The sequence below is a fragment of the Ornithorhynchus anatinus genome, chromosome 3 (genome assembly GCF_004115215.2).
Source record: "Ornithorhynchus anatinus isolate Pmale09 chromosome 3, mOrnAna1.pri.v4, whole genome shotgun sequence".
Lineage (NCBI taxonomy): Eukaryota > Metazoa > Chordata > Mammalia > Monotremata > Ornithorhynchidae > Ornithorhynchus > Ornithorhynchus anatinus.
In genome coordinates, this window is record NC_041730.1 from 62,110,053 (window position 1) to 62,137,599 (window position 27,547).

Here is a 27,547-nt window from a genome sequence, read left to right on the forward strand (position 1 = left end):
CAAGGTAAAACAGCCAAAACAGATGCTGAGTTATTGCAGTGGACAATGCCCAGCCACTTCGCAATATGTCTGGTGACAGAATGAGAGGAAATAGGCTGATGTGGCAGGAGGAGGGATGGAGGTTAGAATGTTCTCCAGTAAGGGCTGTTCAGTCGAAGAATAGGTGACTGGGAATATATTCATTCACACATTCATTCATATTTATTGAGCGTTTACTGTCTGCGAGCTTACAGTCTACAGTGCCTGGCACATAGTAAGGGCTTAACAAATACCATAATAATAATCCTTATTATCATTATAAGAGGGGGAGACAGACACTGATATGAATAAATAAATGTAGCGAAATCTCCTCCTTGGGAGCTTTGGTATGTCCTCTCTGAAGGCAGAGAAGGGACTAAATGACCCCTGAGGTTGCTTCCTGCTATAGTCTTCTCATTTTATGAAAAGATTTCTCCCCAGAAAGAAGAGGCGCTGGGAGACAGCTCAAAAGACCCTGAAAGGTCCGATGAACTCAACAGCTGAGTTTTGAGCCCTGTCTTATCTTTGCTATCTCACACACAAAAAAAGCCAGAAAAGTTCCTGTGTTCCAAGCTGAGATTTTTGCATTTTTTTAATGAAATTTCAAATTATAGCTTGGAAATAAAAATATTAAGGATAGAGAAATTCCCACAAAGCTCTGGGTAATTCTCTTCCATGAGCCAGTCAGGGCTCTGGAAGCTGTGAAAAACAATTTCCATGTTTAGGCAGGAAATTACATGAGAGACTGATCTCGCTGCAGGCAATTTATAAAACCCAACGGGGCAGGCCGGGTGAATGCAAGGACGGGAAAATCCGATAGACGATCAAACCCTGACAGTCTCTTCTGACAGCTGAGGCCGTGAGGGGTAGGCCCGGAACTCTGGGCGGATAAACAGAGCTAAGGATCGCTCAGTCAGTCTCCAGAAAGGCCAGGGTGAGGGAAGAGGGTGGGCTTATGGTGTCCCAAGACCCTTTACTCATTCCCCTTCTCCCAGCCCCAAACACTTATGTACATATCTGTAATTTTATTTATTTAAACTGTCTCCCTTTCGACTGGAAGCTCATCGTGGGCAGAGAATATATCCGTTATATTGTTATACTGTACTCTCCCCCAAATGCTTAGTACAGTGCTCTGTACACAGTAAGCACTCAATAAATACAATTGACTTACTGACTGACTAGTCTAACGTTCTCAGGTGATTCTTCCTTCATCTTTAGGACAGTGAGTCCCAGAAATCTCTCACTTCTAGCCCTCCTGTTCTCCCCTTTTGGCAGGAAAGAGGCCTCCCACAGCTTTTGGTGCTATTAGTGAGAAGAAGCATGGCCTAGTGGACCTTGCCCAGGCCTGGACTTCAAAAGCCTTGGGTTCTAATGTCGGCTCTGCCATTTGTCTGCTGTGTGACCGTAGGCAAGTCCCTTAACTTCTCTGGGCCTCAGATACCTCATCTGTAAAATGGGGATTAAGACTGTGAGTCTTATGTGGGACAGGGACGTGTCCAACCCGACAATTTTGTATGTATCCCAGAGCTTAGTATTGCCACATAGTAAGTGCTTAAAAAATACCATTAAAATACAAAAAACAAAAATCAAGGCTAAAAATCCGGAACTCCATGGAGTGATAGGTGCCCTTGCCCACTAAGTTCCCTGCTGAGGGGCAGAGTCATTCTTGTCACCTCCCTCCCCGACACTGGCCATAGCTGTTGGACTGGCCTCACAGCCTCACTCTTGCCAGGCCTCCAACAAAATAACAATAATAATGTTTGTATTTGTTAAGTGCTTACTATGTGCAGAACACTGTTCTAAGCACTGGGGTAGATACAAGGTAATCAGGTTTTCCCACGTGAGGCTCACAGTTAATCCCCATTTTCCAGATGAGGTAACTGAGGCACAGAGAAGTTAAGTGACTTGCCCACAGTCACACAGCTGACAAATGGCAGAGCCGGGATTTGAACCCATGACCTCTGACTCCCAAGCCCAGGCTCTTTCCACTGAGCCACGCTGCTTCTCAAAACCGGAGAGCTTCCAAGCCAGGCTGACAAGACCTTAAATGCCGGCTCTACCACTTGCCTGCTGTTTGACTCCTAGTCAGTCAATTAACCGCCATGTGGCTCGGACTCCTCATCCATAAACTGGGGACTAAATCCCTGTTCTCCCACTCGCTTAGACCCTGAGCCTCATGCAAAACAGGAACATTGTCTGGTCTGATTATGGTGTATCTACCCCTGTGTTACCTGCAGTGCTAGCAGGTAAGTGTTTAAATGCCTCATTGCTGTGTGACCTTGGGCAAATCACTTAACTTCTCTGGGACTCATGAACCTCATCTGTAAAATGGGGATTAAGACTGGGAACCCTATGTGGGACAGGAACTGTGTCAAACCCAATTATTTGGGATCTACCCTAGAGCCTAGTATTGGCCCATGGTAAGCTTTTAACAAAACCCATTAAAAACAAAACATAAAAATGACAAAAAAATCCAAAAGTCCATGGGGAGATAGGCGCCTTTGCCCAACAAGCTTCCAGCTGAGGCGGGGAGTCATTGTTATCACCTCCATCCCTGACTCTGGCCAGAGCTGTTGGACCGGGCTCACAGTCTCACTGTTTTCAAGCCTCTGACAACACCGGAGAGCTTCCAAGTCAGGCTGATAATAACCAAAACTGGGTCTGACCAGTTTGCTCCTCAAAGCCCTCACCCAAATCCCACTGTGCATTCCCTCACCTCTATCTCCACTCCCAGCCTAAGTCCCTTCGCTTTAGAACGGGGACCTGAGAGTCAGGAGACCTGAGTTTTAATCCTGGCTCCTCGACTTAACTGCTGTGTGACCCCTAGTGAGTCACTAACTGCCATGTGCTTCAGACTCCTCATCTTTAAATGGGGATTAAATAGCCCTTCTCCCACTTCCTTAGGCTGTGATCCACTTGGGGAACAGCCTGTTTACTTGTTTTGATGTCTCTCTCCCCTCTTCTAGACTGTGCGGCCATGGTGGGCAAGGATTGTCTCTCATTGTGGCTGAATTGCACTTTCCAAGTGCTTAGTACAGTGCTCTGCACACAGTAAGCACTCAATAAATATGATAGAATGAATGGAACAGGAATGGTCTGAAATGACCCCTATCCTAAGTGCAGTTCTTGGCACATAATAAGCCCTTTAGTGCTTGTCTGTAATGTGACCTTGGGCAAGACACCTAACTTCTCTGTGCCTCAGTTATCTCATCTGTAAAATGGGGATTAGGACTGTAAACCCTATGTGGGACATGGACTGTATCCAACCTCATTATCTTATATCTACCCAGTGCTTCAAAGACTTCCTGGCACATAGTAAGCCCTTAAGTGCTTGTCTGTTATGCGATCTTGAGCAAGACACTTAACTTCTCTGTGCCTCAGTTATCTCATCTGTAAAATGGGGATTAGGACTGTAAACCCTATGTGGGACATGGACTGTATCCAACCTCATTATCTTATATCTACCCAGTGCTTCAAAGACTTCCTGGCACATAGTAAGCCCTTAAGTGCTTGTCTGTTATGCGATCTTGAGCAAGACACTTAACTTCTCTGTGCCTCAGTTACTTCATTTATAAAATGGGGATTAAGATTGTGAACCCCATGTGGGATATGGACTGTGTCCAATCTGATTAGCTTGTACCTACCCAGGGCTTAGTACAGTGCCTGGTACACAGCAAGCACTTAAGAAATACTATAAAAATACTACTATAATAATTAGTCTGTCCTTAAAATGAAAAGTTGGCACCAGGAAGGGAAAATGTGAAGAAGGATGCTGATGGCAGTGGAAATCTGAGCCATCTGCCGCCTTGGGTGTGCATATCGTCCTTCCTGTCCCTTCAATTCTCCCCAAACCCCTCCCCACCCCTGGGCCGTGCATTTTCCCAAATTGGGGTTGGGAGAGGGCACACACCACAGTTGCTATCCTCCTTATACCGACAGCGGGGAGATGGATTGGGTGAAGTGGAATATTCTTCTCCCTCTTCCTGTGAGCCCCACAGGACTGCATCCCACCTAATTCTCTTATATCTACCCCAGGGTTTAGAACAGTTCTTGACACACAGTAAGCACTTAACAAATTCCATAATATGTATATAAGGGCAGAATCCAGCTACTCTTTCCAGGTGTTTCCTCTGCTACTGTGGACATGGGCCATGGTGAGGCTGGGGAACCTGAAGTGAGGAACTTGGGGAGCTGAGGCAGCACCTCCATCTTTTTGATCACCCCGACATCCAGGCCCACGACGTAGAACTTCTCCACCGAGCCAGAGCCAAACCCTTTCTTTCCTTTGGGGTGATCCAGCCACATCCTCTTGGTCTGCGCCTCCTCCTCGCCGATGACCACGAGGAAGGCCCGGCTGTTGGTGGCCGCGTCCCGGTCTTTGCCCGTGGTGATGGTCACGTGGTATGGGATCACTGCAACACATATTTAGATACGTCCTCGTCATCTTTAAAGAGTTGAGGTGACTGTTGTGTGTCTGGATGGGTCTACTCACTGGTGGGGTGCCCCCCACTGCACAACCTGGGCTAGATCTGGGGTCCGTATTGGGGTTTGGGCCATGGGAGGAGCAGGGATAGGAAGGTTGAAGAGATACTAATCTATTCAGGGAGGGTCCTGAGGATTCAGGGAAGCAGCGAGGCCTAGTGGATAGAACACAGGCCCGGGAGTCAGAAGGACCTGGCTGGATTCTAATCCCGGTTCCGTCACTTGTCTGCTGTGCGACCTTGGACGGATCATTTAATTTCTCTGTGCCTCGGTTAACTCTTCTGTAAAATAGGCTTTAAGACTGAGAGCCCCATGTGGGACTGGGTCGGTGTCCAATCTGGTCAGATATCTATCTTAGCTCTTAGTACAGGGTCTGGCACAGAGTAAACTCTTAATAAATAATTTTTAAAAAGTACAATTCCTCCCAGAAACCTTCACACTCTCTCCCCACCCATGGATAGGACTCCTTAGAAGGCTCCTGAAATGACCTCTGACCCTCCGCAGTGACTCCATACAGGATCTTATTCCCATCCTGTGGATGGCCTGGATCTGCAACTCCAGGACAACTCAGGCCTAGAACTTGCCTCTGGCTTGAGGGTGTGGACAAGGGCTCCCCTGCCTTCATCTGGGCACATGCCAGGATGCCAGGGGTGCCAGATGACATGATGAGGCTCATTGCTCTAGCTAACGTCCGAGGACATAATCAAACAGAAACTCCTTACCATTGGCTTTGAAGCACTCCAACACCTTATCCCCTCCTACCTCACCTTGCTCCTCTCCTACTACAACCCAGCCTGTATACTTCACTCCTTTAGCACTAACGTTCTCACTGTGCCTCGATCTCATCTATCTTGGCGCCGACCTCTTGCCCACATCCTACCTCTGACCTGAAATGCCCTCCCTCCTCATATCAGACAGATAATTGCTCTCCCCCAAAGTCTCATGGAAGACACATCTCCTCCAAGAAGCTTTCCCTGACTAAGCCCTTCTCTCCGCTTCTCCCACTCTCGTCTGCATTGCCCTGACTTGCTCCCCCTCATTCATCCTCCCTCCCATCCCCACAGCACATATGTATATATCTGTTATTTACTTATGTATATTAATGACCGTCTCCCCCTCTAGACTTTGAACTCATTTGGGGCAGGAAATGTGACTGTTCTATTGTACTCTCCCAAGTGCTTAGTACAGTGCTTTGCACTCATTAAGCCCTCAGTAAATATAATTGAATGAACGAATGACAAGGCAGCAGGGTGTTCTGAGGTCCCGATGGAGTAGATTCGCCACCTAATGCCCCCATGCTCAGAGTGAACCCACCCTAGGTGGGGGGCAGAAGCTTACAGGGACCCTCCTGAATGTAGTTCGCCAGGGGACCTTTCACATTGTCAACGTCGATTTCTCCATCTCTCATCTTAGAGCTGAGGGTGATCTCCCAGAAGTCTGCAGGACAGCTGTAGTTGCTGCTCCGGTCGCCTTCATATTCCTGATTGGAGAGAGGAGAAAATATTGCGAGATCAACATCCAACAGCTCCCAATGGGCCTCAGGCAATCAATCGGTCAGTGGTAGTTAGTGAGCACTTATCATGCGCAGTGCACTGTACTAAGCACTTGGGAGTGTAAAATACAATAGAGTTGGTAGATGAGTTCCCTGCCCACAGTGGGTAATCCAGGATCCCCCTTTTCCTTTCCTCTCTTCCCATTTTTTTCTCCTCCTACTCAGAGGCCCATTGGAAATTCCTGGAGCAGAATCAACTTCCTGCCTCTCCTTCCCAGCTACGCCCAGGTGCTGCAGTGCTGCAAAATGACTGCGAGGAGGGGAGGGAGGAAGGGAGAGGCAGGGAGGACCTACCTAATTCTTCTTCCTTCACTCCAACCCAATTCCCTCTCTTTTATAAAGCTACTAAAAATCCACTTCCTCCATGAAACCATCCTAGATTAATCCAGCTCTGCCACTTCTCAGCTGTGTGACTGTGGGCAAGTCACTTCACTTCTCTGTGCCTCAGTTACCTCATCTGTAAAATGGAGATTAAGACTGTGAGCCCCACGTGGGACAACCTGATTCCCCTGTGTCTACTCCAGCACTTAGAACAGTGCTCTGCACATAGTAAATGCTTAACAAATACCAACATTATAAAATACATTATTATTTGGATACACTGAGAATTGTTGTCCACAGCAATCTCTGAGCATCGCAGTATTACAGTAAGCATCAATCTTTCTTCTGGGGTTGTTTCTTGGGCGTGCCTCAGAGGTTTGAGGAATCCTGTCATTTTATCCCCATTATTACTTGCCCCAGGTCTCACAAGCAGGCAAATAGTAGAGCTGGATTTAGCAGCCAGATAATAATGTTGGTATTTGTTAAGCACTTACTATGTGCAGAGCACTGTTCTAAGCGCTGGGGTAGATACATGGTAATCAGGTTGTCCCACGTGAAGCTCGCAGTTAACCCCCATTTTACAGATGAGGTAACTGAGGCACAGAGAAATTAAATGACTTGCCCACAGTCACACAGCTGACAAGTGGCAGAGCTGGGATTCGAACCCATGACCTCTGACTCCCAAGCCCGGGCTCTTTCCACTGAGCCACGCCGCTTCTCTAAGCCAGATCTCCTCCTGACTCCTCCGGCTATGCTCTTTCCAGTAGGGTGGATTCCAGATGGGACCAAAAATGTACGGCCAGGCTAAATCAGCACGGCCTAATGGATATGATCAATAAATATGATTGAATGAATGAGGCACAGAGAAGGTAAGTGACTTGCCCAAGGTCACACAGCAAGCAATTGGCAGAGCCACAACCAGAACCCAGGCCCTATGACTCCCAGGACAACACCCCCTCCAGTAGGCCACGGTGCTTCCAAAGAGAGGCCAGGCTTGAAATAGGTGAGGCAAAGAGGAGCACCAGAACGTGTTCTGAATCTATCTCTGTTTGCCTTTGGGCTTCTGAATCCCAGTCTTAGAGCTGAGGAGTTGGGGGCGGAGTCCAGCCCTTAATTATGGTTTTTATTAAGCCTCTGCCCCAAAGAAAGTGTCAGATCATCAGGTCTCACTCATAGCCTTGGCAGGATCGGAACCATCTCGTACCTTCTCGTAAAACAAGCGCTCGATCCTCCTGTCCTCCTTCTTCAGGGAGAGCCAACGACCACACAGGAATAGGAACTCATCCTCATTTGTATCATTCCAGATGTCCACTTTCTCCAGGTACCAGTCAGGCCACAGACTGCTGTTGTCGTGACGGATCTTGATCTTGTAGATGACTCCAAGGTCGGCAGCCTCGATGATGAAAGTATCATCCTAGGAAATCCGGACAGGGAACCTGATGTTAAGGATGAGCCCTCCTACGTCTTTGGGTATGTCAAGGGAAGCAGCGTGGCCTAGTGGAAAGGGTAAGGGCCTGGGAGTCAAAGACCCCGGGTTCTAATCCCCGTTCTGCCGCTTGCATGTTTTGTGACCTTGGGCAAGTGACTGAACTTCTCTATGTCCCACTCACCAGATCCATAAAATGGGAATTAAATCCCCCTTCCCTCTGATTTAAACTGTGAGCCCCATGTGGGACAGGGACTGTATCCAACTTGATTACTTTCAATCTACCCCAGTGTTTAGAACAGTGCTTGACATAGAAAACATAGAAAACGCTAAACAAATACCATAAAAAAAACGCAAAATGTTGTTGCTCGGGAGCACCAAAATGCTTCTGAGCATTAAATCCTGGGAAGAAAACTGAAGGAATGAAAACTATTATTATCTACTACGGATCTGAGAAGCGGTCCTTCTAACAGAGCAGTCCCAGCTCCTTACCTCCATCACAAAATGGCTTCCAGCTAGGACTCTGCACCAGGGGAGGCTGTAAGCTCATTATGGGCAGGGAACGTTTCTGCTAATTTGGTTGTATCATACTCTCCCAAGAGTTTAGTACAGTGCTCTGCACATAATAAGTGCTCAATAAATACCGTCGATTGATTGCCGGGACATCAATGTCTGTCACCCCCTCTAGACTGCAAGCTCGCTGTGGGCAGGGAACGGTTCTGCTAATTCTGTCGTACTTTCCCAAGAGCTTAGTACAGTGCTCTGTGCAAAGTAAGCGCTCAGTAAATACCACGACCAATTGATTGACTGACTCTGCCTGCCAGTTGGTTGTACCTTTCCTCTTTCAAACTTGTTCATGCTGTTTTCTGACTTGCCGAGGAACCTCTCGCCGGTGTCTCCCAAATCCCCATAGATGGTGATGAAGACGTTGGCGTCGGTCCCGGCCCCAGGGATATCTCCAGTATAAATCGCCACGGAGTACAGGATGACTGCACAAACACAGGAGGAAAAAAAGCCATCTCAACAGCATAAAACCAGGCCCTCCTGTTGGCAACATACCACCCCCCCCACCGTAAAGCCAAGAGAAGCCAAGACTTTTGCATCTGAGGGGCGGGTCAGTTTCCCCTTTGATGGATCACGACCCAGGTGTAATCGGGGTATTTCCTTTAAAGAACAAAAATCAAACAAAAACTCTTCACTATTGACTTTAAAGCACTCCATCTCCTTGCCCCCTCCTACCTCACCTCCCTTCTCTCTTTCTTCATTCCAGGCTGTTCATTTTGCTCCTCTAGTGTTAACCTTCTCACTATGCCTTGATCTCTACTGTCTCGTCACCGACCCCTGGCCCACTTCCCGCCTCCGGCCTGGAATGTCCTCCCTCTTCAAATCAGACAGACAATTAATCTCCCCCCCTTCAAAGCCTTACTGAAGGCACATCTCCTCCAAGAGGCCTTCCCAGATTAAGCTCCACTTTTCCTCATCTCCCACTCCCTTCTGCTTTGCCCTGACTCCCTCCCTTTGCTCTTCCCTTGTCTCCCACTTCCATGGCATTTATGTATATATCTGTAAATTTATTTATTTGTACTGATGTCTGTCTCTCCCTCTCTAGACTGTGAGCTCATTATGGGCAGGGATTGTCACTGTTTATTGTTGTATTGTACTTTCCCAAATGCTTACTACAGTGCTCTGCACCCAGTAAGTGCTTAATAAATATGATTGAATGAATGATTGATTGAACGAATGAATACAGGGAGATATCAAGAAGTGGCATGGTCTAGTGGACAGAGCACAGGACTGGGAGTCAGAAGGACCTGGGCTCTAATCCCTGATCCACCTCTGGTCTACTGTGTGATCTTTGGCAAGTCACTTCACTCTTCTGTGCCTCATTTCCCTCCTCTCTAAAGTGGGAAGTACCACTGTGAGTCTCATATGGGACATGGACTGTGTCCAACCTGATTAGCTTGTATCTACCGCAGTGCTTAGAACAGTGCCTGCAACATAGTAAACACTTAACAAATACCATAAAGAAAAGAGAAGAACAGAGTGGAACAAAGTGGAGTTCTTTAGCCATCTGAGTTTCTTTTGCAATCGAAGGTGGCTTCTGGCCTTCTGCTCCCTGGATGATGGCTCTTGCCAGATTTAGTTTCTAATCAGTCACTGTAAGTGACCTTCCCGGCCTGGTTCACCATGCCCGCCCCATCCCGGTCTTCACGCTCTCCTGCCCCCGCCGCCTTCCTCCTCTCCAAGCCCGAGGGCTAAAAATATGGATTGTTTCAATCCATAGTTGTGGGCTTTCGTGGTGAAAGGCAGAAAGGAGAGTGTACATTCAGAAGAGTAGGAAGCAGTAAAAGCCACCATTCCACGGAATAAAGAATAAAATGGACTGACTGGAATTTCCCCTCCTCTCCCTCAGTTAGAAGTGCAGGAAAAGGTCCTGGATGATGAGGCAATTCACTGTATTATCAAAATGGCTTTTTTCTATGGCTTGAGCGACAGACAGAATGCTGGAGTAGCATTTGTCATGGCCCTTACTGTCAAGCGGTTCCTCCACTTCCTTGTAGAACTGTCTCAAGGCCCCATCTTTGGCCAGTTTCTCTGTGAAGATATCATAGGGTACCAGTTCTCGGATACACTTTCCATCATCTTCAGAGGATGCCAGCCATCGATCGCATGGGAATGTCAGAGTTTCCGAGCCCTGGATGCACGTGGAAGGAAAAATGCAGTCATCAACAGGGGGAATTCAGCAACCAACTATTCTTCAGCTCTGGGGCCTCTCTCTATTAAAGTGAATGTGGAATTTGTTAAACACTTACTATGGGTCAAGGACTGTACTAAGCACTTGGATAGATACACGATAACGAGGTCAGACACAGACACTGTCCTACATGGGACTCACAGTTTAAGAAGGAGGGAGTATAGGTATTGAATCTCCATTTTACAGATGGGGAAACTGAGACACGGAGAAGAAAAGTAACGTGCCCAAGGTCACACAGATGGCAACTGGCAGAGCCAGGATTAGAAGGCTAGTCCTTTTTTAAAAAAAAGGTATTTAAGTGTTCACTATGTTCCAGTCACTGTACTAAATACTCAGGTAGATAGACACAAGCTAATCAGGTTGGACACTGTCCATGTCCCACAGGGGGCTCAAAGTCTCCATTTTACAGATAGGGTAATCGAGGCACAGATAAGTTAAGTGACTTGCCCAAGATGACACAGCAGAAAGGTGGCAGAGACAGGACTATTTCCAGTGGTTTAAAGGAGAGATGGGACAGACTGCTGTTTAATCACTCAGGTCCTCCTGACCTCTAGGACTGTGGTCCTTCCACTCGGCTATGCCACTCTTCACAGTGTAAAAGAACACAAGGAGTTCATTCCTTTGAGAGAAACCATAAAGAGAGCACTCCTCTTTTATGGTATTTGTGAAGTGCTTACTATGTGCCAGTCACTCTACCAAGCGCTGGACTAGATACAAGTTAATCAGGAAGGACCCTGTTTATGTCACATGTAAGGCTCACAGTCTTAATCCCCATTTTGTAGATGAGGTCACTGAGGCATAGAGAATTTAAATGGAGTTGCCCAAGGTCACACAGCAGACAAGTGGCAGAGCTGGGATTAGAATCCAGGTCCTTCTGATTCCCAGGCCCATGCTCTATCCACTAGGCCATGCTTCTTTTTAGCTTTTCCAACTGCCCACCAAATCAAACCGACGACGTGATTTATTTATAGATGATTTATGCTGGAAAGAACTCTTTAGAGGCGATCTATTCATTCAGTCGTCCATTTCCTTGTCTCTGGATAGTACATCCTGTTGCTGAGCAACTCGCATTCTAATGTCTGTCTCCCTCACTAGATTGCAAGCTCTTTGCAGGTAGGGCTCCTATCTACCAACTCCATTGTATTGGACTTTTCTAAGTGCTTAGCATAATGCCCACAGAAGTGCTTGAGAAGCAGTGTGGCCTCATGGAAAGAGCATGGGCCTGGGAGCCATAGGATGTGGATTCTAATCCCATTGCCACCGTTGGTCTGTTGCGTGACCTTGGGTAGGTCAGGTCACTTCCCTGTGTGTCAGTTACCTCTTCTGCGGAATAGGGATTCAATACCTGTTCTCCCTCTTACTTAGACTGAGCCCCATATGGGACCTGATGATCTTCTGTCTACCCCAGAGCTTAGTTCAGTGCTTGGTTTATAGTAAGTGCTTACTGTAATTATTAATAAATGCCATTAATCAATTGGTGGGTCTAGGCCCCATCATACGAAGGGTGGTGGCTGAAAAATGCAACTCTGATCCCCTGGGTGGTACAGGAAGTCATATGGGATGTCATGCCGTCAACATCTTGGGTTTAAATCTGCTGGTGGGATAAAGCTACCTCCTGTTCCTGTGCCACCGAACATTCCACTGCAGTTTCTGATCTGAGAGAGCAAACAGGTTTTGGGTGGCATTTTAGGGGTTTCACTTCCTCTCCTCCAATTCTCGCCCTGAGCCTCTCCGATCTGGTTTCCGTCCCCTTAACTCCACAGAAACTGACCTCTCAAATCCAACAGTTTTTGCTCCATCCTAATCTCCTTCAACCTCTCAGCTGCCTTCAACACTGTCGATCACCCCTTTCTCCTAGAAAGGCTATCCAACTTGGCCTTCCCTGACACTATCCTCTCCTCATTCTCCTCTCTGGCTGCTCCTTCTCAGTCTCTTTCACAGACTCTTCCTCTGCCTGCTACCTTCTAACTGTAGGAATCCCTTTAGACTCTGTTCTGGATCCCCTTTTATTCTCCATCTACACCTCCTCCATTTAACTCTCACCTCTATGTGGATGATTCTCAATCTGCATCTCCAGCCCCGATCTCTCGCCTTCTCTGCAATCTCGCATTTCCTCCTGCCTTCAGAACACCTCTACTTGGATGTTCCACCGATACCTAAAACTTAACACATCCAAAATAGAACTCCTGATCTTCCAATCCAAACTCTGTCCTTCTCCTGACTTTCCCATCGCTGTAGACGGCACCTTCTTCTCTTTCTCAAAAACCCGTAACCTTGGCACTATCCTCTACTCATCTCTCTCATTCAACCCACATATTCAATCTGTCACCAAATCCTGTCAGTTCAACCTTCACAACATGGTTAAAATCCTTCCTTTCCACTCCATCCGAACATCTACCACATTAATCCAAACATTTATCCTATCCTGCCTTGATTACTGCACCAGTCTTCTTGCTGACCTCCCTGACTCGTGTCTCTCCTCTCTCCAGTCCTTACTTCACTCTGCTGCCCAAATCATTACTCTACAATGTTTCCCCACTCCTCAAGAACCTCCTGTCCAATTCCCTGTTTTCCAACCCAGCCCACCACCGCTCCTATAATACCAGCCTACTCACTGTACCTCAATCTAATCTATCTCGCCACCGACCTCTCACTCACGTCCTCCCTCTTCATATTCCACCGGTAATCACTCTCCCCAACTTCAAAGCCTTATTCAAAGAGAAGCAGCGTGGCTCAGTGGAAAGACCCCGGACTTGGGAGTCAGAGGTCATGGGTTCGAATTCCGGCTCTGCCACTTCTCAGCTATGTGACTGTGGGCAAGTCACTTCACTTCTCTGTGCCTCAGTTCCCTCATCTGTAAAATGGGGATTAACTGTGAGCCTCACGTGGGACAACCTGATGGCCCTGTATCTCCCCCAGCGCTTAGAACAGTGCTGTGCACATAGTAAGCGCTTAACAAATACCACCATTATTAAAAGCACATCTCCTCCAAGACGCTTTCCCTAAGCCCTCATTTCTTCTTCTCCCATTCCATTCTGCATCACCCTCTTGGATTTGCACCCGTTATTCACTTCTCCCTCCATCCCACAGCACGTATGGGACTCTGGTGCTAATTTATTTATCTATATCAATGTCTGCCTTCCCCTCCAGACAGTAAGCCTATTGTGGACAGGGAAAATGTCTACCAACTCTGTTCCACTGTACTCTTCCAAACGCTTAGCACAGTGCTCTGCACAGAGTAAGCCAGGACGCACTCAAGAAATACGATTTCCTTCACCGTCCCGATCTGCCCAGGGCGGTGGGACTGTCGTGTTTGGGTGTGGGGAGGTAGTCGGGCAGGCCTAGGGGAGATGGAGAGCTGGAAGCCGGAGGTGACGAGCAGGGAGCAAAGTCACAGTGCTCAGCCACAACTGCCTCCTCTTAGGTGTCCCTCTGGTGCCATTTCCTGGTAATGGCTGTAAAGTCATTTGGCTGATAATAAATGTGATTGGTTTCATTAGAGCTGGATTGTGGCCCTGAGCTATTAGTGCTCTGACAGTCTTTTGAGATACCAGGCTCTCTTCTTTCTCAGGCTGCTGCGATCGGGTCATAATTACCGGGGGTAACTCCCGGGTCACACAGAACTTCATTGTGAAGCTGGGTGCACTTCCCCGACAAGTGCTTCCAATGGGCTCTGAAGTGGTACTGACCTCATTTCTCCTCCGCCACCTATAGACACACATAGATCCGGTCTTCACAGTCGAATCGGGGAACGCAGCTCTCAGCCATCCTGGTGGCTGAATATCTTGCGGATGGCTACAGCTGCATCAAGCACGGCTCAGCTATTTTCTCCTCCCCCGCAGGAAGCAGAAAGCTCAGCAAAACTGTGGTTTCTGTGCTCCTCCCTCGGCCCTCCCTCTCTCCCGGCTCTCGTGCCCTGTGATTTTCCACGGTTGCTGCTTCTTTCCCTCACTAATGTCTGATTTAAATACTGCCTGGCCACTTGCTCTGGCAGCTGCTGCTTTTTCTTCTTTTTTTTAAAAATGGTATTTGTTAAGCATTTACTATGTGTCGGGCACTGCATTAAGCACTGGTGTAGATACGAGATCATCAGATTCGACACAGTCCCTGTTCCACGCGGTGCTCATAATCTTAATCCCCATTTTACAGGTGAAATAACGAAGGCCTAGAGAACAATAATAATAATAATAATGACTCTAAGCACTATGTGTTAAGCACTGTTCTAAGCACTGGGGTAGATACAAGATGAATCAGGTTGGACACAGCCCCTATGGCTCACAAACTTAATCCCCATTTTACAGATCGGGTGACTGAGGCCCAGAGAAGTAAAGTGACTTGCTCAAGGTCACACAGCAGGCAAACTGTGGAGGCGGGATTAGAAACTAGGTCCTTCTGACTCCCAGGCCCATGTTCTATCCACTGAGCCATGTTGTTTCTTTTCCTGAGCTGTCCATTTCCCAGATTGAGAGGAAGACCTCCCAGGTAGTAGGTACAATGGATGGAAACCCATCTGAGAGGTGCTGTTATGGGGTGGATGGAGCACTTGAAACAGAAGAGCTGGGTTCTAATCCTACCACCACCATTCACCATGTGACCATGGGCAGAATGCTGGCCTCCCTGTGCCTCAGTTTCTGCATTATCACCATCTCATCTACAGTTGAAAACATACTTCAGAAATCTTAGATTTTTTTTTTTTTTTTTTACTAACTCTTCCCCTCCCAAATCACTGTGGGACGCTCCGCTCCAGAAGTGGCTGCTTGGAAATGGTGGCTGACCAGAGTATGAGAAACTTCTTGAAATAAGGATCAGGTCTGTATAGAGTTATTTAATTGTATTAATGCCTGACTCTCCCCTCCAGATAGAAGCTCGCTGGGGGCAGGAAATGTGTCATCCACACTCTGTTGGATTTTACCCCTCCCCTTCCCCTGGCACTTAGAACAGTGCTCTGCACATAGTAAGCAATCAATAAATACCACTGCCTGATTGTTATAGAGCATCATTCATTCATTCAATTGCATTTATTAAGCACTTACTGTGTGCAGAGCACTATACTAAATGGTTGGTAAAGTACAATACAACAATAAACACTGACATTCCCTGCACATAACTAGCTCACTGTCTAGAGGAGGGGAGGCAGACATCAATATAAAGAGAGATCAATACAATTAAATAAAAATACAGATATACACAAAAGTGCCGTGGGGCTGGGAGGCGGGGAAGAGCAGAGGGAGCAAGTCAGTGCGATGCAGAAGGGCATTCCAGGCCAGAGGCAGGTCGTGGGCCAGGGGTCAGTGGTGAGACAGGTGAGATTGAGGCACAGTGAGAAGGTTAGCGTCAGAGGAGCCAAGTATGTGGGCGGGGTTGTAGAAGAAAAGTGAGGTGATGTAGGAGGGGCAAGGTGATGGAGTGCTTTAAAGCCAATGGTGAGGAGTTTTGGTTTGATATGGAGGTGAATAGGCAACAACTGGAAGTTTTTGAGGAGGGGGGTGGTGTTCTGAACATTTCTGTAGAAAGATGATCCGGATCAGCAGGGTGAAGTACGGACTGGAAAGGGGAGAGGTAGGAGGATGAGAGGTCAGCAAGGAGGCTGATGCAATAATCTAGGCAGGATGGAATGAGTGACTGTATTAACACGGTAGAAGTTTGGATGGAGAGGAAAGAACAGATTTTAGCGATGTGAGACTGACAGGATTTGGTGAAGGATTGAATGTGTGGGTTGAATGAAAGAAAGGAGTCAAGGATAATCCCAAGGTTATGGGCTTGTGAGATGGGAAGGGTAGTGATGCTGTCTGTAGTGATGAGAAAGTCAGGGAGAGGACAGGGTTTGAGTGAGAAGATAAGGCACTCTATTTTGGACATGTTAAGTTTGAGGTGAGGAGAGGCTATCCAAGTAGAGATGTCCTGAAGGCAGGGGAGATGCGAGCTTGGAGAGAGGGAGAGAGATCAGGGGAGGAGATGTAGATGTGGGTGTCATCTGCATAGAGATGGTAGTTGAAGCCATGAGAGCAAATGAGTTCTCCAAGACAATGAGTGTAGATAGAGAATAGAAGGGGACTGAGAACTGAACCTTGAAGGACTCCCACAGTTAGGGGGTGGGAGGCAGAGGAGGCGCCCCCGAAGGAGACTGAGAATTAACTGTCTGAGAGATAAGAGAAGAACCAGGAGAGGACAGAGTCAGTGAAGCCTAGGTTGGATAACATCTCCAGGGGAAGCGGGGAGTCCACAGTGTCAGAGGCATCTTAGAGGTCGAGGAGGATTAGGATAGAGTAGAAGTCATTGGATTTGGCAAGAAGGAGATCATTGGTGACCTTTGAGAGGGGGGTTTCTGTGGAGTGAAGGGACTGAAGCCAGATTGGAAGGGGTCCACGAGAGAATTAGAAGAGAGGAATTTGAGACAGCGGGTGTAGACGACTCGCTGAAGGAGTTTGGAGAAGAATGGTGGGAGGGAGATGGGGAGATAACTGGAGAGAGCCAAGGGGTCAAGGGAGGGTTTTGGGTGGGTTTATGTAATCTTCTCCGGAGATACTGCTGGGAAGGATGAGAAAGTTGAAGAGGGAGCCAGAACAGGGAGGGACTGCGGAGGGGCAGGGATGATTTTAGGGAGCTCACACCTGATGGTGTTAATTAGTATCAGTTTGGAAAAACAAAATTGCAGAATCCACATATTTTTCAAGGATCCTAATGAAGCTGGCCTTATTATCCAGTTAATGAGAGGGAGATTTGCTTCCAGCAGTTTTTTCTGAACACAGCAGAGAAGGACTTGAAGACCATTAAAATGGCATTCCTGCAGATGAGCATTTTTACCATATGATGACACATTCCTCCCGACTGGCTTGAGAGTCTGTCCAGTTGACAGCTGTTGTCTGAGGGTGCTGGAGGCTCTTCCCCACCTTCCCCCCCAACACAAACACACTTCCTATCCCTCCCCAAAGCTGCTCAGGCTCTGGGGGCTGTCTTGAAAGTCTTCTCACCCTCTCAGGGAGGTAATAATAATAATATTGGTATTTGTTAAGCACTTACTATGTGCGGAGCACTGTTCTAAGCACTGGGGTAGATACAGGGTAATCAGGTTGTCCCACGTGAGGCTCACAGTTAATCCCCATTTTACAGATGAGGTAACTAAGGCACAGAGAAGTGAAGTGACTTGCCCACAGTCACACAGCTGAGAAGTGGCAGAGCCGGGATTCGAACCCATAGCAGCTGATTCCCAAGGCCGGGGTCTTTCCACTGAGCTACGCTGCTTCTCTAGGTAGCAGATATGGGGCAGGACTACATCCTGAGAAATCGTTTGTCCCTCAAGCAGACATCTGCAAATCGGCCTCCTCCCTTCCAACCTCCCTCCTGCCCTGGCCCCAACATTGTACAGTCCTAGCACAGGACTGGGAACCAGGAGCCCTGGGTTCTAATCCTGAAACTGCCATGGGCCTGCTGTGTGACCTTGGGCAAGTCAGTTCATTTCTCTGGACCCCACTTTCCTCATCTGTTAAATGGGGATTTGATAGTCGCCCTCCTCCTTAATAGTGGTGGTATTTGCTAAGCACTTACTATGTGCCAGGCACTGGGGTAGATACAAGATAATCAGGTTGGGTGCAGTCTAGGTCTCACATGGGGCTCACAGTCTTAATTGCCATTTTACATAGAAGGTAAATGAGGCCCAGAGAAGTTAAGTGACTGGCCCAAGGTCACATAACAGAAAAGTGTCCAAGTCAGGATTAGAACTCAAGCCCTCTGACTCCCAGTCCTTTGTTCTTTTCACTTGGCCAGAGTGCTTTTCTAAGACTCTAAGAGAAGCAGCAAAGACTAAGAGTCTTCTCTTAGACTGCGAACCCCATATGGTACAGGGACTATGTCCGATTTGATTGTATTGTATCTATCCCAGCGCTTAACCTAGTTCTTGACTCATAGTAAATTCTAAACAATTACACAATTATTATTATTTGCACCATAGCCCAAAGCAACACCCTAACAGGTCCTGTCTTGGCTCTTTGAGGTGGCAGGACAGAATCCCGAAAAGCACAAATATCTCACCCCAGTGGGGATTTCTGTAGTCAGAGTTAGTCTGGGGGAGTTTGGGAGAAGAGAGACGAGGAGGCTGATAAAATTCTCAGCCTTAGGGAGGACCAGATCTGCAGAACTCTCTCTGGCATTCCTGCTGAGCCGAGAGAAGCCAGTTGGCCAAGGGAAGCCAGGGGAGGCCGGGGGAAGATGGGAGAAGCTAGAGGAAGCCAGGGGAAAAGCCTGCACAAGCCAGGAGAGCTCTCCTTTGCTGAGTAGCTCACCAACATCCTCCAGTCATACCTGGCTGGCTCTGCCAACTCCCTTCTGCTGCTTGCCTGGGGTCAGGATGGGGCAGAGTACGGGGTGGACCATCTGGGTGGGTACCGAGTAGGCAGAAGCTCTAAGGGCAGATAGAGGAGTTTCTAAAATCCCACCAATGTTTTTGCTGCACCGATCTGCTCTGGCCCAGAATAGACCTGATTTTCAATATGTGGAGCTGCCCGACCTTGAGAAAGACAGAAGACAGGAGGAATCCCTTTTCTGTAGGGGGTTTGAACTAAATGCTTCAGGCGGGAAATCTTTCTTTCCTCATATGTAACCTAAATTCTTCCCGTTACGCTTTTCCTATTTCTAAAGAAATAAGACTGACACTCGGAAGGGCTTTATAACCTGATTTCTATGAAGCCTAGGAAAGAGTCTCCTCATGAGGGAAGAGCCCTAGGCTCCTGCAGGTGGTGTAGGCAGCAGGAGTGAAATCCCACAGTGTAAAAAAATAAAAATTATGGCTCTTGTTAAGTGTTTACTATATGACAAGCACTGTTCTAAACTCTGGGATAGGTAAAAGTTGATTAGGTTGGACACAATTCCTGTCCTACTTTGGGTTCACACTCTTAATCCCCTTTTTTTTACATGTGAGGCAACTGAGGCACAGAGATGTTAAGTATAGACAATGTAGCAACAGCAGTAATGGTATTTATTCGAGAAGAGCATGGGCCCAGGAACCAGAAGGTCACGGGTCCTAATCCCAGCTCCACCACTTGTCTGTTGAGTGACCTTGGGCAAGTCACTTCACTTTTCTGTGGCTCAGTTATCTCAAAACTGAATAAAACTGTGATCTCTGTGTGGGACAGGGACTGTGTCCAACCTGATTACCTTGTATCTACCCCAGGGCTTAGAACAGTGCCTGGCATCCAGTAAGCGCTTAACAAATACAATTATTATTATTGAGCACTTACTGTGTGAAGAGCAATGTACTAAACACATGAGAGAGTACAATACAAAAGAGTTGATAGATACATTCCTTGCCCACAATGAACTTACAGTCTAAAGGGGAAGATGGACATTAATAAAGATATAATTTATAATAATTCATAGATGTGTACATAGTGCTGTGGCGGGTGAATTTCAAATGTCCAAAGGTTCCAGATCCAAGTGCATAGACAATTTCAAAAGGAAAAAGTCAAGTGATTGGCCAAGTGACCAAATGAGGTTTCCTCAACCCTGTGAAATACCACTCTTTCACAGTATGGATCCAGGAGGGCAGAGATGGGCTATCTGCAAGTGAACCTCATCAGGTTTTGAAGCCACTTATTTTACTCCGACTCCTCTCTCCGGAGGTCTCCTGTGGGCCCCTCCTTGGGAGTCTGAGAGTCATGTTTGGAAAAATAAAATCCTGGCATCAACATCCATAGACAAGGACCCAAACCCTAGCTAGATTGCCAGCTACGATCCATCATTCATCTACACTCTACGACTCCCAGCAGCCTGAGGCTCTATTAAGTGAACACAGAAGAGGCTGAGAAGTTTCTGTATTAAATACCAACAGTGGGGCCTACCTCTCCTCCAGGCAAAAGTCTCCGGATATCAATATGGTCGCAGTGCCACCCGGGATTGATTCCTGAATTGTCGTGTCCAATTCGGATTTTTTCAATGACTTCTCCCACGTCCTCTAGCTGTCAAGATCATAGAGAGAACTGCAGGTCAGGAAGAGGAGCCTAAAATCCTGCTGATCATTTCAGGCACATTATCACCTTTGGTTTTTGTAATTTTCTTCACCTTTCCTCATGGGGCCAGGGGTTATGTCTATGTCTCATCTATGTATTTCTTTCCTAGCATTTAGAACAGGACTGGACTTTGGATAAAGAAAATACTTCATAAACTCTATACTATCACTACTACTTCAAAACCAGCACACCACTACTCTCCCTATCTTCGAAGCCCTCCAAGCGCTTAGTACAGTGTTCTGCACACAGTAAGCGCTCAATAAATACCATTGATTGATTGATTAGTTGATATCTTTGGTTGCTATCTCTTACTTGTAATTTATTTTAGTTTCAGTCCCCATGACTACACTGTAAGCTACTTGAGATCATGTCTACTGACTGTTGAACTCTCCCAGGTTCAACAAGTTCAGTGCTGTGCACGGTGGTATTTATTGAACGCACTGTGTACAGGGTGTAATATGTGCAATACAATAGAGTGGTTACAAGTGATCTCTGGCCAAAACTAGCTTAGAGTCTATAGCTTTCTTTGCACAGGCTAATCACTCAAGAAATACCATTAATGGATCAAGATACAGCTCGATAGATTTTCAAAACTCCCACTTTACCTTAGGGGTTAGTGTAAATATTTGCCTTCCCTGTTCCTTAGGAAGTAACATGACCTAGTGGAAAGAGCATGAGCCTGGGAGTCAGAGGACCTGGGTTCTAATCCTGACTCTGCCAGTTGTCTGCTGTGTGACCTGGACAAATCACTTCACCTCTCCAGACCTCAGTTCCCTCATCTGCAAAATGGGGATTATATCTTATTACTTCTTTCCCAGACTTTTAGCCCCTACTTAGACAGAGGCTGTGTTCAAACAGATCACCTTGTAAATTTCCCAGTGTTTAGAACTGTGCTTGGCACATAGTCTTATTATTATTATAATTATTTCAAAGGGGAAAGTGAAGCAAATGAGGGCAAAGCAGAACAGGAGTTAGGAGAACAATCGTACGCTCCTCTAGACTGTAAGTTCATTATGGATAGCGAGCTTTTCCCCAAGCACTTAGTACAGTGCTCTGCACAAAGTAAGTGGTCAATAAATACCACTGATTGATCTAATTCTACATTTACTCTTCTGTGTGACCCTGGGCAAAAAACTTAATTTCTGTATCTCCGTAACACCATCTGTAAAATAATTCCTGCCTATCTATCACATGGAGGTTTTCGTTTCCAGGCAAGATGTGATCTTTGATGGCAAAGCCCTATGGACAGAGTAAATGCTAGATAACAGGCACATTTGTTGAGCCCCATTGGGTGCGGTTCACTGTATTAACCGCTTGGGAAGTTCAACCCAGGCAAGTAACACATTCCCAGTCCACAAGAAGCTTACACTCTAGTGGGACAGACGTAAAAGTATTTAGAAATGGAGTAATCAAAATAAATAATCAAATATACAATTTAATGAATTCACCATGGGACTTGAAAATCCAGAGCTCGGTTTTCCAGGTTCCGCTGTCTCTAACTTCCTACCTACCAAAGTCACTACATACACCCTCAAAAAAACCTCGCCTCAGAGAGTCCTGGGCTGTCTGTAATCCTCACGCTCTTTTCAAGGTCTTTTATGCTACGAATTATGGCAGTTCACACAGAAGAGATGGAATATATTTTGCTCCTCATCAAGAAGAACTGGGAAGGGAAGAGATAAATGGTTTGTGTCCAGTTAATACTTTATTTTAAGTGCCAAGGAGGAACAAGGTTTTCATTTGCTGCTTCTAAGGATTTACTGACATCTTGACTTCTTCTTGGAAGAGAATAAATTCAAAGGAATAAAAAAAAAATCCAGCAGTAGAATTACATATAGGGATTAATGAGAAACTTCATTGAAGAAAACTCCCTGGGAACTCGGCTAAGATCTATGTATTCTTCTCCAGTCTTTCATTGTGTCAGACTCAGGCTACTTGCATGATGCATGTCCCCGAGGCAACAACTTGGGTTGGAAATACATTCCCTTCTTGAGGAAGAAGAATTAGCTTCAGATTTGCACTTATTTGAAAAGACAGAATTTCCTAGAGAAAATTCTATAGGCAAGACATGTGGGCAAGAGGAGGGTGTTTTCAGAAACAATGAGAGAAGGGAACAATCTTTTCCATTATAATAATAATAATGGTATTGCTTAAGTGCATACTGTGTGCCAAGCACTGTTCTAAATGCTGGGAGAGATACAAGGTAATCAGGTTGTCCCACATGGAGCTCACAGTCTTAATCACCCTTTTCCAGATAAGGGAACTGAGGCACAGAGAAGTTAAATGACTTGCCCAAGGTCACAGAGCAGACAAGTGGCAGAGCAGGAATTCATTCATTCAGTAGTATTTATTGAGCACTTACTATGTGCAGAGCACTGTACTAAGCACTTGGAATGTACAATTCAGCAACAGAGAGAGACAATCCCTGACCAACGATGGGCACACAGTCTAATCGTGGAAGACAGACGGCAGAGTAAAACAGAAGAAAACAAAAACAAGACAACATAATCACGATAAATAGAATCAAGGGGATGTACTCCTCATTAACAAAATAAATAGGGTAATAAATAATATATACAAAAGAGTACCGTGCTGAGGGGAAGGGAGAGGGGGAGGAGCAGAGGGAAAGGGGGAAAGGAGGCTTAGCTGAGGGGAGGTGAAGGGGGAGCAGAGGGAAAAGGGGAAGCTCAGTCTGAGAAGGCCTCTTAGAGGAGGTGAGCTCTCAGTAGGGTTTTGAAGAGGGAAAGAGAGTTAGTTTGGTGGAGCTGAGGAGGGAGGGCATTCCAGGACAGCGGGAGGACGTGGGCCAGAGGTCGACGGCAGGATAGACGTGAACGGGGGGCGGTGAGGAGGTGGGCAGCGGAGGAGCGGAGCGTGCAGGGTAGGCAGTAGAAAGGGAGAAGGGAGGTAAGGTAGGAGGGGGCAAGGTGATGGAGAGCCTTGAAGCCAAGAGTAAGGAGTTTTTGTTCCATGCGGAGGTTGATAGGCAACCACTGGAGGTTTTTAAGGAGAGGAGTGACATGCCCAGAGTGTTTCTGTAGGAAGATTATCCAGGCAGCGGAATGAAGAATTAGAACCCACTTCCTCTGACGCCCAAGCCCGGGTTCTTTCCACTAAGTCACCCTGTTTCTCTATATTATGTCACTGGTTCTTGATAGGACCTTAAAGTCAATTAATCCATACCCTGCCTTGTGAAAGCAGGCAAATAAATACCCAGCCTCCCCAAATATGTGAGGATATGCTTGTAAAAAATGATTAATCATAATAGTGGCATTTGCTGGGCACTTACTATGTGACAAGAACCATACTAAGCACTGAGATAGATACAAGATAATTCAGCTTCCACATAGGACTCATATTCTAAGATTCTAAGAAGGAGGGAGAACAGGTTTTGAATTCTCATTTTCCAGATGGAGGAACTGAGGCACAGAAAAGGTAAGTTACTTGACCAAAGTCACACAGCAAGAAGGTGGTAGAGCCGGGATTTGAACCCAGGTCCTCCGAGTCTTAGGTCCATGCTCGTCCCACTAGGCCACGCTGGTTTCCTGCAAGTCCCCTGATCACCCTTCAAGTTTCTGGAATTGGTGTCATGTGATTTTTATTACCTTATTTATTTTGTTAATGAGATGTACATCCCCTTGATTCTATTTATTGCTATTGTTTTTGTCTGTCTCTCTCCCCCGATTAGACTGTAAGCCCGTCAATGGGCAGAGACTGTATCTGTTGCCAATTTGTACATTCCAAGCGCTTAGTACAGTGCTCTGCACATAGTAAGCGCTCAATAAATACTATTGAATGAATGAATGATTTTTATGCAGGCTTGTAAAAGTCATCGAAGAAAATACACCAGTTCAATCATTTGTGTCAGAAGCAGAAGCAGTGTGGTCTAGTGGATAGAGCACAGGGCTGGAAGTCAGAAGGGCCTAAGTTCTAATATACGATCTCTGCCACTTCTGTGCTGTGTGACCTTGGGCAAATCACAACTTCTCTGTGTCTCAGTTCCTTCATCTATAAAATGGGGATAAAGACTGGGAGCCCCATGTGGAACAAGGACTGTGTCCAACCCGATTTGCTTGTATCCACCGCAATGCTTAGTACAGTGCCTGACATAATAAATGTTTAAAAACCACAATTATTATTATTATGTTTGTGCTTTGAGATGTCTTTTTGTTTGTTCTGACTCACACAGTAGTCTTCCCAAGGGCAGGGAGTGTGCCGTTCTCTCACTTTTTAATTCCCAGTTGTAGTACATCAGACCCTATGTACATAGTACACTAAACTCTTCCAGGACACATGCTATCACTACATGTTTGGACTAGAACATGGCGATAGTTTCAGGGCACGTTCTTCTGATAAGGCATATCTGTCTGGATGCGGCGGGATGAGGTGTAGGAGGAAACGGATGTTGGAGTGTGCACGGGATTGAACATGGATTAGATACTACAACACAAGATTTCCTTCCTGCAGGGTTCAGTAAGAGTGGGATAGGAGAAATGGATGTTGGACAGGGCGGCTGAACCCAGACTCTGACTCAAATGGAAAAATTCTGAGGTGGGTTCTTCCTAAAGGAAAAAAACAGCTTTGACTAGTGGATAGCGCATGGACCTGGGAGTCAGAAGGAGTGGGATTCTAATCCTGGCTCCACCACTTGTCTGTTCTGTGATGTTGGGCAAGTCACCTCACTTCTCTGTGCCTCAGTTATGTCATTTGTGAAACGGGGATAAAGACTGTGAGCCCCATGTGGAACACGGTCTGTGGCCAACCTGATTAATTTGTATCTGCCCCAGCACTTAGTACAATGCCCAGTGCATAGTTCGCACTTAACAAATGCCATTAAAATTTTTTTAAAAAAGGGATCTCTAGCACAAGTCCTCTATGTCCTGCCCCTGCATCCACAGTGGGCCATTGCTGAGCCCAATCGATCAGTCACTCAATCAGGTTTGGACTGAGTGCTTGTTGTGTACAGAACACCTCACTAGGCACCTGACAGAGTTTAGAAGAGTAAGCAGACATGATCTCCAGTGACTTGCAATACAGCAGCGGAGACAGACATTAAAATTACAGTTAGAGAGAGGAAGTGAGTATAAGGGTACATATACTAGTACTGTGTATGTGTGTGCAGGGCCGTGTATTTTTTTTTTTATGGTATTTGTTAAGCGCTACGGGCCAGGCACCGTACTGATTGTGGGGGGAGATATTAGTTGATCAGGTTGGACACAGTCCATGTCCCAAATGGGGCTCACAATCTTAATCCTCATTTTACAGATGAAGTAACTGTGGCACAGGGACTTGCTCTGGGTCACACAGCAGACAAATGGCAGAGCTGGGATTAGAACCCAGGTCCTTCTGACTCCCTGGCCTGTGATCTGTCCGCTAGGTCATGCATAGGTGTGCATATGTGTGGATGCGTGAGTGTGACTGTAGTGGCGGGTTGGGATGAGAATTTAAGTGCTTAGAGGGAAGGCCAAGGGGTGGGTCAAAGCAGCAATCCCTTGAGTTAAGGTAGTGAGGGGCTAAACCCTAGATTATAACAAGCTAGACACCGAGGCTCAGGGTGAAGGAGAGTGCATCGTTCAGACTCTGGGGCAAATGGAGGAGAAGAGAGAGAGAGAGATGGTCAGATGGGGAGAGGAGACCAGAAGAGACAAAGGAACTCAAGGTGACCTGTTGAGTTCCCCTCTAGTTCTAGGGGTTTATGTAAAAGTCATCAGGCTTACAAGACAGGCCAGGACTTTTCAACTTCCCCAAGTGGGAAGAACAGGGAGCATCATGGATTCAGCAGGGGTTGTTCACTCTATGTCTTAATCCCAGTCCCCTTACCAAACCTGCACCAAGAGAATGCTCAATAAATACCACTGACTGACTGACTGAGATCTTAATGGTCAGAGTGCGGGTTTCTGTCTCCCATGATCCTGCCCTGGGAAGAATTCTGGATTATTATGGTATCCGTTGAGCGCTTACTATATGTCAAGTGCTGTTCTAACCGCTGGGGTAAATACAAGTCAATCAGGTTGCACTCTCATTCCGCTGCCCGGATCATCTTCCTACAGAAATGCTCTAGGCATGTCACTCCTCTCCTTAAAGCCTCCAATGGTTGCCTACCAACCTCCGCACGAAACAAAAACTTCTCACTCTAGGCTTCAAGGCTCTCCATCACCTTGCCCCCTCCTACCTCTCCTCCCTCCTCTCTTTCTACTGCCCACCCCGCAAGCTCCGCTCCTCTGCCTCTCACCTCCTCACCGTCCCCCGTTCATGCCTATCCCGCCGTCGACCCCTGGCCCACGTCCTCCCCTTGTCCTGGAATGCCCTCCCTCCTCACCTGCGCCAAACTAACTCTCTTCCTCTCTTCAAAGCCCTACTGAGAGCTCACCTCCTCCAAGAGGCCTACCCAGACTGAGCTCCTTCCTTTTCCCTCTGCTCCCCCTCCACCCTCTGCTCCTCCCCCTCTACCCTCTGCTCCTCCCCCTTCCCCCTTCGCCTCCCCTCAGCTGAGCCTCTTTTCCCTCTGCTCCCCCTCCCCTCCTCTCCCCACCCTCTGCTCCTCCCCCCCTTCCCCTCCCCTCAGCACTGTGCTCATTTGTATATAGTACTACCCTATTTATTTTGTTAATGAGGTGTACATCTCCTTGATTCTATTTATCGTGATAATGTTGTCTTGTATTTGTTTCGTTCTGTTTTGGTCTGCTGTCTGTCTCCCCCAATTAGACTGTGAGCTCCTCATTGGGCAGGGATTGTCTCTATCTGTTGCCGAATTGTACATTCCAAGCGCTCAGTACAGTGCTCTGCACATAGTAAGCTCTCAATAAATACTATTGAATGAATGAATGAATGTCCCACAGCCTAAAGGGGTGGGAGAACAGGTACTGAATCCCCATTTTTACAGATGAGGACACTGAGGCCCAGAGAAGCAAACTGCCCAAGGTTACACAGCAGATGGGAGACAGAGCTGGGATTGCCTCTACTTCAGAAGCAGCGTGGCTCAGTGGAAAGAC

General features: G+C 46.9%; 1 protein-coding gene across 1 annotated transcript in view; it reads right to left on the reverse strand.

Moving 5' to 3' along the window:
* Positions 1 to 27,547, reverse strand: part of LOXHD1 (lipoxygenase homology PLAT domains 1) — a 247,851-nt gene that overhangs the window by 72,583 nt on the left and 147,721 nt on the right. The window contains exons 25-30 of the mRNA XM_029059328.1: positions 20,388 to 20,504; positions 10,332 to 10,494; positions 8,634 to 8,788; positions 7,578 to 7,787; positions 5,839 to 5,980; positions 4,222 to 4,430 (exon numbers count right to left, since the gene is read on the reverse strand). Coding sequence (XP_028915161.1) covers positions 4,222 to 4,430; positions 5,839 to 5,980; positions 7,578 to 7,787; positions 8,634 to 8,788; positions 10,332 to 10,494; positions 20,388 to 20,504 — 996 coding nt within the window. The remainder of the gene's footprint in view (positions 1 to 4,221; positions 4,431 to 5,838; positions 5,981 to 7,577; positions 7,788 to 8,633; positions 8,789 to 10,331; positions 10,495 to 20,387; positions 20,505 to 27,547) is intronic.